The 15,276-nt window shown below is 37.6% G+C and overlaps 1 protein-coding gene across 2 annotated transcripts in view; it reads left to right on the top strand.

Annotated features, from left to right (window-relative positions):
• The window catches only part of gtf2ird1 (GTF2I repeat domain containing 1), a 42,360-nt gene that overhangs the window by 9,137 nt on the left and 17,947 nt on the right, over window positions 1-15,276 (top strand). For both annotated transcript variants that reach the window (XM_062433186.1, XM_062433185.1), the window contains exons 2-10: window positions 2,231-2,360; window positions 2,587-2,728; window positions 3,813-3,989; window positions 4,619-4,802; window positions 7,224-7,531; window positions 8,049-8,141; window positions 10,710-10,793; window positions 11,394-11,577; window positions 14,365-14,390. In XM_062433186.1, the coding sequence (XP_062289170.1) occupies window positions 2,235-2,360; window positions 2,587-2,728; window positions 3,813-3,989; window positions 4,619-4,802; window positions 7,224-7,531; window positions 8,049-8,141; window positions 10,710-10,793; window positions 11,394-11,577; window positions 14,365-14,390 (1,324 nt within the window). In that variant the 5' untranslated portion in view covers window positions 2,231-2,234. The remainder of the gene's footprint in view (window positions 1-2,230; window positions 2,361-2,586; window positions 2,729-3,812; window positions 3,990-4,618; window positions 4,803-7,223; window positions 7,532-8,048; window positions 8,142-10,709; window positions 10,794-11,393; window positions 11,578-14,364; window positions 14,391-15,276) is intronic.

The following is a 15,276-nucleotide window of genomic DNA, read 5'->3' as shown; positions in this document are numbered from 1 at the left end:
TGAAAGTTGCTAAGAGCGCTGAGAGGAATAAGTGAGCTTTTGTCAGAGTAGAGTGAGTGTTTTCAGATGAGATCACAGTGAATTCAAATCATTCACTATCAAAAGAAGAACTGTGGGATTTGCATCAAAGAATGTCGGGTTTTTTTTGGGGGGGGGGGGGTTTTCAACAGACTTTGTGGTTAAAGAGTTGCTTTATTTATAAATGTCGGGTCTTTTTTTTTTAGTATTCAGCTCTGTGACATTACGGTCGACGCTTCCTCTTTGCAAAGCCATTGACACAGCTTTATATCTTAAGCCCGTGCTTATCCCCACCTTTCTCCTCCTCGCTACTTCCTTTGACTTTTGAATATGCGAGGGAAAGAGGCCATCTATTTCGAGGCCATAATAATTTAGGAGGGGGGCTAATGTTTGCTGTGGCCTCAGGGGAGGCAGATTTAGATGGCCAATAGACTTGGCACGTTCAGACTGGTGCAGCTGAACCCCCCACCACACCACACCACACCCACCCCATCCACCCTCCTCTTTTTCTCTCTCTCTGTCTGTGTCTCTCTACCTCTCTGTCCTCTCTCTATTGAGTCAGTGGTTTGGGCTTGCCAGAGGCTAGTATAATGGTTCCCAGTGTCTGGAGAGATTAAAGGCCAGAGCTGCATTGTTCAAATGCCCCGAGATTAGTTTCCAAGGAGACGGGTTTCAGTTGCCATGAGAACATAGTGCCTGGCTTTATCCGAGCAGTTTTTTTTGTCTTTTGTTAAACAATTCCTATCTGTTCGTCTCTTTACTTATATTTACATTGACTATGTTTTATAGTTGATGTGATTTTATGTTTTTTTTTGTTTTTAATAGGACCTTTCTCTTTAAATCTATCACACAGTTACACCACTGTACTTTTCCTGTGGTGGTAGTGTGTGGAAAGTTTTGGGCTTATCTCGGTCATCTTTAGTCTACCCCCCCCCCCCCCCCCCCTCACCCCACCTTCGCCATCTGTCAAAGAGAGAAAGTATAAAGAAGAAGCTCACATGACATAATCTGAGTGCCCTAATTAACATGTTACTGAAATATGATGGTATTTATTTTAGCCTTGCGAAGGGCGTGTCCACGTTAACATATCTTTATAACAACTGGATGGATCGGTGTGAAATTTTACAGTGACATTCATGGCCCACACAGGATGAATCCTAAATCCTAATGATTTTAATCCAGTGATTCTTTGTTTAGTGCCACCATGAGGTTAACCCCTCTGGTTTTTAGCAACTATTGGATGGATTGCCATGACATGTTCTACTGACATTCACGGTCCCCAGAGGATGACTCCCAATGTAATGCCCCTGTCTTATCCTCTAGCACCACCACAAGATTGACAGTTGTTGTCTGAATAGATCCTCATAAAGTTTAGTACAGATGTTCATGTCCCACTCAGGTTGAATTGTAATAACTTTTGTGATCCTTTAACTTTTATAGACTAGAATAGATCTTTATTGTCATTGCAAGTAAACTCCATTTGAACAGTCCAATGCAGCATAAAACATAAAATAAGATATAAGATATATACACATAACACTAATGCACACACACACACACACACACACACACACACACACACACACACACACACACACAAGCCAAGCACATCTCACCCATACCCATGACCACATACACATTCATACCCATACCCATAAAACTTTAAAATATGGTCTGAAATATAAATAAATACATAATGGGCAATGAGACACGACAGTATTCACAGTTCATTATTGCAGTTCACTAGTGCATTTATCTAAACGTGTCTAATACATCATTTTAGAACTAAATACATTTTGGTTTATGACCAAATATCTGCAAAATTAATGAGGAGTCCCATTAGCTAAGAATAAGAATAAGAATAAGATGGTGAATATGGTAAACATGGTAAATAGGAGCACGTTAGTTTGCTGATGCTAGTATTTAGCCTCACGTAGCTGCTAGTGTGACTCAGTCGTGTTTGTACATGAAATAAGCGAAAGGTAAGAAAATCCCATCATCTCTGACTTCATTCATCTTCCAGCCTCCAGTATCAGATTAATGCTTTAAGTGCAAGATTATCATTTACTTAAAGTCGAACCAAATGATGTCAGCAGCTTTGAATGCACCTCACTGCTGCATGCGTACGCGAGTGCATGCTCAAACACATACAGGGTTCTTCTCTGTAGTCTTGTGGCTGCCTGCCTAAACTGTGTCTGTCTGGTCCCCGCAGAGGCATGGCTCAGATGAGGAAGCTGGCATGTGATGGCATCAGGACGAACTCCCGGGGTGAGCCGCAGGTTCCGCTGGTGTCAGCCAGACAGGAGATCCTCACCAGCCTGGTGTCTGCCCTCGACTCAGTGGTACGTCCCCCACTTAAAGTCACGCGCTGTCATTTGATTCATCTTATCCTGTGATGTAGAGACGATTAACTCATCTTAGACCGAGAAAATTCACGAAAACATGTTAATGTGTTTATTATCTGTTTACTTGCATATTTAATATACATTTTAACTCTTAACCTCCTTCCTCTGAGTTGCTGGTAATTGCTTAAGAGTAAATAACACCTCTTCTGTATTTGTTTTGCAGTGCATGGCAATGTCTAAGCTCAATGCTGAGGTGGCGTGCGTCACCGTGCACGAAGACAGCGTGATCGCCGTCGGCACAGAAAAGGGCCGAGTGTTCCTCAACTCCAGGAGGGAAATCCAGACAGACTTCTACAAGTTTTGCCGTAGGTTCTGCTCTCCTGTTTAATTGGGAATTAAAAGTAGAGCGGTTTCCATTATCTACCCCTTGAAAGGGCATCGATCGCTCTCATTATCGCCACAACTGTGAGGCAGTTAAATAAAATGCACTTGTGTCGGGCCCTGGCTCCCTGCAGGATTTTGCAGTATTGTGATTGCACAAATGCAAATTCAACCAATAGCTTCAATAATTGCAGCAGCTTGCAGTTTTGCATGGTATCAGATTACGCTGACATAAAGCAGTTGCACTTTCATACATTTTTGGCCTTTATCAGATAAAATATCAGGCCAAACCGCCTTGTCACATCTCATTTGACTAAAACAATTTGTCTGATGCAAAATCATATAAATCGCTTGCTTTGACAGGGTTAGGGTTATGTCAGAGACTTATATAGGAGGAAAGCCTAAATACGCATTATGAGAAAATATTCTAACCACACCAAACTTTTAAGCCCTTTTATCCAGTATTTATCTCCTCTAAACCAAATAATACACAAGATTGGAGTCATTTGTCATCAGTAGAGGGACAATAAGTCTCACCTGTTTACCTTGAAGTAAAACGGCAAATAATGTTATCAGACTCCCCAATGTTTTTGAGACTAATAACACCAGTTGTTCAGTTGGCTGTGACCTCCCATAATGCAGTTTAATTTTTTATGAAGCTGTGTGTACAAGGTGAAATGAGTTTTTCCCAGCCTGTTACAGGGAACCATATTGTCTTTGGTTTCAGGCAGCTGGCTTTCATCTGCAACAAATGTGGAAGATTTTAAATGAGTGTAATGTTGCCTACTTAGTCTTCAATTGTTGGAAATGCTTAACATTTGTTCAGACACATCCTAGAACAAACAAATCGTTAATTGTGTATGGTATTGTTTTTCCAAATGGTGACAAATTACTTTAGGGAAAAAAAAGTCTTTCAATTGTCTTGTTTTTTGTTTTTTTGGAACTTTAAACAACAAGGAACTATGTTGGGGGAAAAAAGGAGTATTGCAAGTCATTTAGACTCTAGTCACATGTCATTTTTAATGTCAGTACAATTTGCAGGATGTGACTGTTGTCATTTGGCTTTAGGGGCACCATGTCTGCAAAACCTGACCACAACGAATGCCCATACCAAAGACCAGGAAGGCGATCTCAGCAAACTGAGTAAAGATGGCGAGCACGGGAAACCGAGAGCTCCGTCGGACGCTCAATCCAACATCTTTGTTCTGCGGAAGATGGTGGAGGAAGTCTTCACTGTACTTTACAGTAAGGAGTCCAGTAACCTTCATACCTTTTATCATAATTATTACTCACATTATTCTCAGCTCACTCGAGACTCAAAGCTGCCTTTTTTACAAATGGGGTTTTACAAATCTACATGAAACAAAAATGATGCTGCATCTCAAATCACACACTTCTGTTAGTTCTTTACTTCTGTCTAGTACACTGTGTTCACTATGTACTTACTTGTGTAGTTTGCACATTTTAGCAGGTTAGTGTTGTCTCAAATCAAACATGGTTGTACCAAATTATTACAGCCTGCTAAATTAACCCTGTAAACCTACTGATGGCTTATATCTGACAACAGTATAGTAGTGCTTAGTGCAACAAACACATGTATAATTTACATTTGTACTATGCAGCGATGTTCACCGTAGTTACAACGTCCTTATGCGCCATTTCCTGTTTGAAAAATGGTCCCTCCCCTTCCGCTTCATAGCCAAGATGGCGACCATTGAGGGCCAGAAGTGTCCATAGTTCCACACTCAACTTTTTGACTGTTTTGAGTGCACCATCCGGGTACTCAAAGAGATTTGAGACGCAGCATTAATTTTACCTCGATTTTACAGTAGATCTTGTAGTAAAATCCTCACACTGTCTCTTGGAATATCCAGGTGAGGCTGTGGGAAAGAGCAGCCTGGTCCCTGTGCCTTATGAGTGGATCCAGAAGGACCCCAGCTGTGTTGTGGCCCACGGTTTGCCCGAGGGAGTCACCCTGAAGAAGCCGTCTGAATACGACACCAAGACACTGATGAAGATTCTGGAGCAGAGCCACCGCATCCAGTTCGTAGTAAAACGGTGAGCATGTGTGAAGCGAATCTCTTCTTGATTGTCTGTTATTTCTGAACAGTACGCTGGTGTTTTTTGGGATGAGAGACTGCTTGTATCAGATTATAAAACCAGCTGTTTCACATCTACTCACTACAACATGTTAAAAAGAAAAAGTTTAGCCTCTAATGCTTTGCAGAGATTCACAGTCGTGTATGGCTTGGAAGCACGAAGCTGTCTTGGCATCTTGTTTGGTTAGTTATTGGTAGCAGACAGGCTGCAGTATATTAGAGAGAGATAGACAGGGTTACATCTCAGGTTACATCTTAGTCTCTTCAGAACATGTTTTAGACTGTAACAGTAACCGTTATGATGTAATATTTGACAGCATTTAATGTAGCGTCATATTTTCTTTTCAATGGCATCGATACAAGGAACAGAAAGCCTGTTAATAAAGGAGAACACTGGCCAAGCCTTGCCAATATCAATGACTCCATAGAGGTGTAATCTGAAGCCTCTTACCCAGAATCCAATGCCTGGCATATATTTAAAGATTCAAGTGAAGTAAAAACAATGCCCTGTGCCATCGTCTCCTTCCTGTAAGTGTGGCTTTATGTGTGTGTGTGTGTACATTCCTGTGGAACCAGTTCACCAGTAGCGTCTAATGAGATAACTTGTCCGTCCTCGTGACTTCATGTTTACTTTATAAAAAAGAATTTAACCAGCCAGCAAAAACTCTAAATAATTTTGTTGTTTTGTTCAGACAGAAAACAGCCCTGCTTAGTGCCGTTTCAGACGGGCGGTGAGACGATGAAATACAATGCTGGAAGTGCAGTCTGATTTAATAGATACATGACAACCTTGGAAAGTTGTCAAAGCGATGATAATTTAATTTTAGAAGTAAGACTTTAACATTACAACATTTTCCACAGGCGTCTCAAGACTTAGTGGTTAACACATTTACTATATAGTGTAGTTACAAATCCCCAGTTCATGTCTGACAGGCTTCATCTGTTGCATTTCCTGCTACTTCTCAACTGTTCACTGCCAAATAAAAGTAAATGCACTCCAAACTTATTTTATAAAAACAGGTCTCACTCAACAAGAAGACAGTGACAACAACCCTAACCCGTCTAGGCAGTTATTTGGCCAACTGAATATCAAATATTATAAGCATACATATGTTTGCATATTAATACCTAGAATTTATTAATAATAATAAGAAAAATAATAAGAATAATAATAAAAAATGTTATTTATTCAGGAGTTGTAGCTCAAAGTGCTTTACTGAGAAAAATAAGAATACAATATAATAAAACAACAGCAAATAAATTAAGAAAATAATAAAACTTGTAAAAATTAGACATTTAGTTAAAAAATAAGTTAAAGTGATAATTAATTAAAAGCAAGATTAAATAAATGTGTTTTCAGCTGTTCACAGAGCCCATATCTTTTCTATCTTTAGGTAAAGTATTCCATCATAATTAAAGAAAGTAGTATTACTTATTTTCTTGTGCTCATAGTTGTGTGTATTTAAATATATAGGAATGTGCACTTTAACATATTTGATTGGCCAAAGCAGTGTTGGATGGCGTTGCAATAGTTGAGGCAGTGGTTTTTTTCGGGAGCTTTTTGCGGAGTCGTCATTTATTTGGGATGTCAACTCACCGATCAGCTTATAAAAATAACGTAATAAACAGACAGCAGTTGCGACAGAAGAGTTGAAACGCTTTGTCGTGCAGATACAGTCTAGTGTGTGGACATCGCTCTGAATGCTCTGATTGTATGTAGTTTGGTATGATTGAAATATACATTAAAGCCCAGCTGCTTGAGATCATCAGACTGTGCCACGAGACTGAGCACAACAGATTCTTTTGACTGATACAAATCATTAAACTTTGTTTGGCTCAGACAAGAAAGCACCGAACATTTTGCATTAAGTTGTTATACTACTGAAGTTTTTTGTTTTGGTTTTGATTCTTTCAGTTCTACTTTAGCATACTCTGTTTTAGAGAGTTGTGTTAAGACTCTCTTATCTATATTCACTCCATTAATAACAGCTGTCACATGCCTTTGCCCACGACAAATTGGGGTTTTCCTGTCTCACTGTGTAATGACGCTGAATACGAGTAGTCTGAAAATACATGCAACAGTTGTTAGGTCATGTAATATAATTGTGTTTGGTCTCCGGGCCACAGGACATTAGCAGAGAAGGAAAGGCATTGTAAGGAGTGGAAATAGCAAAGAAAATGCCACGGAAACACATCATCATCTCATCTTATTTATAATTCATTTACTTCATCTAAAAGTTATCAAGTGGATGTCATCATAAAACAGAAACACATGTTCTGTTTTAGAAAAAAAGTCGATGTCGGGTTGATGCCTTGCAGCGATGTCTGCAACCCTCCAAAATGCTTTATCCTCTAATACTGATTTGGTGTCTGCGTACAGGCCAGCAGAGGATTTGTCTCGAGAAGCCAAGTCCAGCACTGACGTCAATCACAACTCTTCCACCGCCATCATGACACAGAGCAGCCACGGCACAGTTAAGACGACCGCTCCTGCAGTCACGTCATCGAGTCCCGCCACTTCCAGCAACTCTGTTCTCTCAAACTTCCTGTACGGCATGCCCATGTCCTCCAAACCCCACCCGGACGGTAATCTGGACTTCAAACCCATGTCCCTCCTCAACCTGGGCAAGGACAGACTGGCCAGCTGGACAGACAAGGGCACATCTGTGAAAGATTGTGCCAACAGCGGTAAGGTGCACGCTAACAGAGGAAGCTGGCAGAAGCACATATTAGCCATTATTGTATTAGTCTCATTATTGTAAGAACAGTCTGAAACTTTACTTTAAGCACAAAAAATGGCTTTTTTGTTGTCAATATTGAGCGTATATGAAAGGTTTTTTCTTCTGTGAATAACGGTAAAATTCAGTATTGACAAAACATAGTAGTAATGAAAACTACAAATTGTTAAATAATTTAAAAGAAATATGTCAGACTAAGTGATTCATTCTCCAGTGTGTCTAGAAAAATGGTAAATTTTTCCAGTAGGCTATAAAAGTCAGATCATTATACCGCTCATTATTTCATTCAAAGCCGCACTTTACTTTTACAACACTTTTCTTTTGTTATACTCATATCTCTAAAGAAAACATTTAACTTGCAGCCACCAGAAAAAAATAGTTAATTGAGTAATTTAGGAGAAATAATACTAGATGTGAAGTGAAAGTGAATTTTATCTAAATGTGTTTATTTTGTCTTGTGTTTTCAGATGAGACGAGACTACCTGGTGAGCAGGGCCAGAGTCCTCCTGGTATCCACATCTCTAAGAGGCTCCTCTTCTCCATAGTGCATGAAAAGTCAGGTGAGGTTGAACACATTTTAGGCTTTATCTTAAATGCATAACACAGAATCATCAAGCTTTATTTCAGTCTGCAGCAGACTGGAATACATTCTGAAATCCTCTTAAATAAGACAGAAAAGTGTGCTCACTCCTCTTTTTACATTGTATTCTCCACTTCATATTCATTCAAAGTAAGGTAGAGCAGCATTACCAAAGATAAATAAATAAATAAAAAGATTATACTATTTCACTGAACAACGTCATGCCCCTAAACATGTTAAACCATATTTCTGAACGTATTCAATACATTATTTTTGAGCACTTTCTTAAACATGATTGTTTTACACATTTCATCCTCGAGTTTGTTCCATAAACAGAAACACATCTGTTTTTCACATTATTTTTTTCCTCTTCCTCTGGTTTTCCTGAACATAAAACTCCCTTTTATGATCATGTCAACTCTCTTGTTTCAAACATGTTTTGTACATTCTTTGGCAGTAACTTATCGTGAGCTTTGTGCAATTATCGTGTTATTTTAACCTCACATAGCTGCATAATATCATCACATTTCAATTACACTTACACAGACTTTACAGTAATTTGTGAGTCAGATGTATTGACTCACAGAATATTTTGTATTTGCTTTGAAAATCAGCACCAGAGAGTTTACTAAGAAATGTCAAAGATTTTAAGTGTTGAAAAAACTCAGATGTTCCTAATGTTTCCTTCAGATTTCCTCTAAAGTTGCTTCAAAGTTAGATTAAAGACTCTCAAGCGCTGAACTGACATTCACACCCAGGTTGAGTAAAATGCTCCAACTTCAAAGCGCCACTTTCCAATGACTGCAACATAAATATCAAACAGAAATTTTTTACATAATATTGTGCAAAACTATATTTTTCATGTTTCCCTTTTATCTGTGGAAAGCTTCTGGTAATGTTATGTGTTTAAACTCTCAAATATCTAAATGGGTTATAGCCTGTATGATACATCAAATGTATTTATACAGCACCTTTTATACAGACTAGTATAGTTCAGAGGGCTTTACAGTTAGCTGATTGACAAGCTGATAATAAGACAGAACAAGTGACAAAATTAAAAGAAACAACAACAAAAATACAACAACGACAACAATAATAATAATTAATAATACATTTTAAATCACAAAACTGGAGACCAATGCACGCAAAATAAAATAAAAAATGCCTAAAAATGTCAATAAAGTAAGTAAAAATAAATAATTAAACTGATAAAAATGATTAAATAAATAAGTAAAATAAAAGAGAATAAGAGAAAGGGTTTATTAAAAGTTAAGGTAAAAAAATAGTTTGAAATGGATTAAGAAGACAAAAGAAAAGTTAAATAGAAGATGAAGTTTAATAAAAGATGGACTAAAGCTAGGTTAAGAGAGAGATTAATAGACATAAAATTGATAAGAAGATAAAACTATAGAATGATAATAATAAGATAGTGTTAAATAAAGTATACAAATAAATAAATAAATGAAATATCCCAAAAAAAAGCACAGTGGAATAAGATTTAAAGACTATAAACTACTAAATTATTCATCAAAATATACAATACGGACCAAGCAGTGTTGTACTATATTCTATAGTTTATCAGCACATATAAGACACAGCCAGGCCGAGCTGTTGAGCTGTCACTCGCATCTCCAGCTTCCTCTGTGGGCTCGTCCTGCGTTGTCACCCCCGGGTGTTGGTGGGTTTGTGCTGACAGCAGGTGCACGCTCAGTGTCGGTTGTCGTCAAGCTGCTTGAAGACGCCTCTGGCTCTGGTTGACTTAGATTTTTTTTTTGTTAAATCCAAAAATTTGTCAGTCGGCTTCCTTGTTTGCTTTTTGGCATCGCTTGTATGCTGATTACCACAAAACAGGGAAATGAATAATGTGACCAGGTGTGACGAAGAAAGTTTACGATGTTGCAGCGCCACACTTTGATGGTGATGGCAAGAATAACATACATGCCAGTATCTTTATTAAAGTGAATTAGTGATGAGTAACCCTGCCTCATAACATCCATAAAGGACTAATGTTAAACAATCCATGATCATGAAATGCATGGCAAAAATATGATATCATCAATATTTTAAAGACCTCCCCAAATATCACACATCATGTTTTCAGGGGAGCTTATGTCTTATTAAAGGGAGCCTGAGCCTGGCTTAACTATACTGTCATACATTTATATTCTAATCTACTGACAGAGGTAAAAATCTCTCCCTGAGGAGGATTTCTTTGCATTTTTTGTTGTATATTCTACTGTTTTCTTGCTTGGATTTACAGGCTCTAACAGCAGCCAAGCATTGTTTACTGAACTTAGGCTAAACTTTACTAACGCTTAACGATTATAGGGGCTAAGCTACTAAGATGTGAATTGTAATCCTATAAGAAGATTGCACTCCCAAGTTGATATTGAGTAGATAGAGAAGATTAATTTCAGTTCTTTAGCGCTACAATGTAATAAAACTCATTTGAATGTCAAAGCTCCAATGAAGCTTAATAAAAGAAGGTGTCTGTTTCATTGTACATAAAGTACTGATGGGAACTGCTTTTATCCTTCTGTGTCTACAGAAAAATGGGACTCATTCATTCGAGAAACTGAAGACATCAACACGTTGAGGGAGTGTGTTCAGATCTTGTTCAACAGCAGATACGGTGAGGAGAGCTTCTTGTTGCATTTTTATTTAATTTGGGCCTCTGTTTCACATTCAAGGAGCAATTTAGAAACTTTCTTTTGAAAGCATTTTTCCTACATAGTGATGATTTTGATTGAATGATCATCTTTTCCTCTGTGATATATGTCACCACAGTTTACTGTTAATCCTACTAAAAAATGTCTGAAGAAGAGCTCAACTAGAGGTAAAATGCAGCTCATTTACAAGCTTATGTTTTCTAGATATTTACATTCTTTCGCCACTCATTTGAAAGCATTCAAAGGAAGCTTGTAAGCATCCCAGTGATTATCCATTAGCTATGGTATTGTACACACTACACTATTTGTCTGTCGAAAAACATTTGAGCATTATAGCTCATGATTTTCAAATTCCTTTAAACTTAAATTATCTTCACTTGTATAAACCTTTACATTGAGCGTGTATCCCACTGGAGGCTCCTTTTCCTGGTTGTGGAGTCACAAATGCATTAAAAATATAATAAACCATCATTACATCGAGCTAAAGTGAATGTTTAAGTGATATTATTTCAGTGGTATCATTCTAAAATAAAGCCTGGTTCCTCACTGTTTTCTCCCTCCAGCTGAGGCCCTGGGTCTAGATCACATGGTGCCTGTCCCCTACCGCAAAATAGCCTGCGACCCGGGGGCCGTGGAGATCATCGGCATCCCCGACCAGATCCCCTTCAAGAGACCCTGCACCTACGGAGTTCCCAAGCTCAAACGCATCCTGGACGAACGTCACGGGATCCGCTTCATAGTGAAACGGTAAACGGCACTTTAAAAGCACGATTAAAACACTTTATTTCTTTCTTTTTTAGGCAGAGATAAATCTGTGGAATGAATTCATATCTTCAGTCTGATGTAATTTATATATGAGGCTAGACTTTCAAGGAAGCACATCAACACAGGCGTTCATTAAAGTCTAGTTTAGCCGTTGAGTGTCAGATCATATTTTACCCACTTGATACTACATCATCATCCAGATCAGCTCTCAAACTTCTATTTAGATAAGATTTTTAATAAGAAGCCACCAGCCGAGCCAGCCTATACCATCTGTCTGTTAAACGTCTGTGTGCTACGTCCCGCTGACTGGTAAACCATTTCCATTCATGTCCCAAATGACTTTCCCCTTGCCAGCATATTGCGCTAACGGCTGCTCTCGCCCATCCATTTGTTTAAGCTAATTTAAATGAGCCACCGTGCCTTGTTTGAGATAACACATCTTTTAACGAATCCTGCAGGCAGCTCATTAGTGTTAATACAATTAGGAAAGATTGAAAATGTGATTAATTCAAGAATTACATCACACTGCCATTGTCATTGAGGGATGTTCAAGATGCAGGCCTTGATGTTCCTTTTTTTTTTGGCGTGTTCTTTGTTGACAGTCGTTTTTAAACTGTTCGAGTGTGGGTGTTACTGTGTGTAAAACCACACTGTTCCTCGTCTAATTTAACTGAAAGCGAATATTTGGTCTTAATTTTTAAAGCTGCAGTCTTGTTATTAATTATGCCAAGATTGTATCTGATGTATTAACTGTCAGATTAGATTTCCAGGCAAGTATGTACATCAACGCTCGCTGGCTTTTGTTAGCAAAATGAACATCTCAGTTGACTGTTTTTAAGCCACTGGAGCACAGCGAAATATCTTGACAGCTAAATATGTGGATTACATTTGGTACATATTCACAGTCGCCAAAGGACTTGCTTATCTAAGATATCCAATGTATTTTAAACCAAGGGTTAGCAAAGTTAGCATGCTAATAGGCTTACATTCCTAAAGGATAAGAGATGCGTTAATAATTATCTTACTTTCAACAAATCCCATGAAAAGACCAAAGCCAAGAATTTGTCCTTTTAATACTTTGCAACTTTCATACACTGTCTATAGCACCAATCCCCCGAGCTCTATTTGTATAGCACCTTTTATATAAGAAATGCAGCTCAAAGTGCTTTACAGCTCAATAAATTACATACAGTAATGGCTTTACATTAAAAGGACCAAAAAGAGCGTAAAACAATGTTAAAAAAGAACAAAAAAGAAAGAAAAAGAAACAAAATAAAAAATAGTAATAATTTTAACATAGTAAAAAATAGTACATAAAAAGTAGAATAAATACAATATGTAAAATACAACATTTTAAAAGAAGTTTAGTAGTGCATCAGTGTGAAGATGATTGTCAGAAAAGCTGATAAAAAGATAAAGTGAAGAGGTACGTTTTTAGCTTTCTTTTAAAAAATATTTAGGGAGCTGGCTTACCTGATATCTAAAGGTATTTTGTTTTATAGTTTTGGGGTGTAATTGACAGAAACTGCATCCCTGATTTTTTTTTGGCTGTTGCTGTGAAACTCCAATAAACCAGCAGCAGATGATCGCTGTGTTCTTGAAGGCAAATAATTAACGAAGGAGTTGTTCGGTCCTAAATCTTTAAAAACAGGTTGCAGATTGACTTTCCATTTAAAAAGGGTCGACAATTTCCAAAAACAGCTGTAGCTTTTGTAGCTTTGAGCAAACAATTACTCAAACAGGAATAAAAGATGCACGTGTCTGGGACTATTTTCAGTTGCGGATTAATATTAATTTAGTGTGTCAGTGAGTATTTACAGCAGCAGCAGGGCAGTGTGTGAGGAAGTGACTCAGAATAGACTACAGTGATCGCATTCATGGTCATAAAGGAACATTGATGTGTTTTTATTATGTTTTTGGACAACAGTGAAGCTCCACACACACAGAGGAATAAGATAAATCAGGCTTTGAATACACAAACTATTCTTTTTATTTACTTTTTTTTGTTTAGTTTAGTTTAAACTATTGAATCCTTTAGCTATAAGCATGTTACTCTCAAATGAAGCCCTGAGTGTGACATGTCCTGATCCAGATAACAACATTTTCTTTCCTCTAGTAAATGTTTTAAGTCGAGTCAATTCGTTATTGCCCAATATCACAAATTTGCCTCAGGGGCCTTTACAGTCTGTTCAACAATAAATCCTTTAACCGTAGACCCTCGTTTTACCCCAGTAGTGGTAAAAACAACTGATAACTGCTGTTTTCTGGTGTGTAATGGCTGTAGATTATTAATCGTAATCAGCAATGACCCCAAAAAATATATAAAATTTAGGTCATTTGGCTTTAATAAATGAGGAAGTGAACTAAACAGTAGCCTTCCTCACTAGTTTGAGGTTTTTAGAAACAGATAAATAAATAAACAAGGCTCAGTGGTGTCTAAAGATTCATTATGATCCCCGCTGAAGAGGAATGTCTCAGCGGCAGACAGAGATGTAGCGAGCGCCAGAAGCAGCAGATGTATATAAACTCACATCCACACAGTTATTTTTAGTCGTCAGGATTCCATGATAACAAAGGAATGACTCAATTACTTGACTGTTTGACTGAGGCTGATTGTTTAAAGAGCAGTTAATATGCTTAAGGAGCTGTTAATGATGTGCTCCTCCACATGTACAGTGTTTGCATCATGATTTATTTTTTTGCCTTGAGAGCTAAAACAGTCTTTGAATTCAGTGACTAATGGCCTATTTTCCCCTTTTTTTATTGCAGGATGTTTGATGAAAGGATTTTCACTGGTAAGAGCGTGATTCATTTTGTTTTGTTTTAATGCCATTTTCTCATGCATGCGGGCCTCACTAATAAAACACTGCTGTTATTTCTCTTTATGACTTCTCACACCATTGTCTGCAGGAATAATATCTCATATGGTATGAGATATACATACTTATATGCACATATATTATGTGTTCAATGTTATTAATACTGTAGCACTTAGAGTTTCACTACAAATGAAAAGTGCAGTACAAATTAAGTTTATTCTTATTATTATTATATGCTATGTTTGCCAGGGGTGCAGAAATGAATCTACCTAACATGTCTACAAATGCATGCCTTTATATGTTTAAAATCTAAATCCAGCATATACAGTAAGTAGTATTTAACTGAAGTAGTATCTGTAAAGTGAAAATTCAGCATCAAAAATGCTTTTCTGAAGTTTATTCGGCTAGTTTATTATGTCTAGCTAAAGCTAATGCAGCCTAATACAACAGCCCTGCAATTAATACTACTCTTTTGAAGATTATAATGTTCATTTTCAAGGTCTTTTAGAAAGGAGTGTGTACTATGTAGTGATTATTCATTGATATACATGTTTATGTTTGCATGGTTTTGTGTTCCAAATCTGCAGCACCTAACACTGCAGCCTACAAAATGGCTGTAAAGTTGAATCAGCATCTTTCCACCACTGCGATTTTGGGCTGACCCACACTAAAACTGTCAGTCATGGGAGAAAAAGTGGTGACCATCCAATCCTAAATGCTGGTCCTACATGAAGATTGCACCGTGAGAAAAATACACAGAAAGATTTGCGGACCAAAATATCACAAATTTAATGGAAATATCAAATTCTCACAATGACTGCAGCTACAAGCCATATCTACAAACTAACCAATCAGAATACAA

This window comes from Scomber scombrus, chromosome 14 (genome assembly GCF_963691925.1).
Source record: "Scomber scombrus chromosome 14, fScoSco1.1, whole genome shotgun sequence".
NCBI lineage: Eukaryota > Metazoa > Chordata > Actinopteri > Scombriformes > Scombridae > Scomber > Scomber scombrus.
Note: the sequence above shows the minus strand (reverse complement) of the source record. Positions and strands in the feature narration are given on the sequence as shown.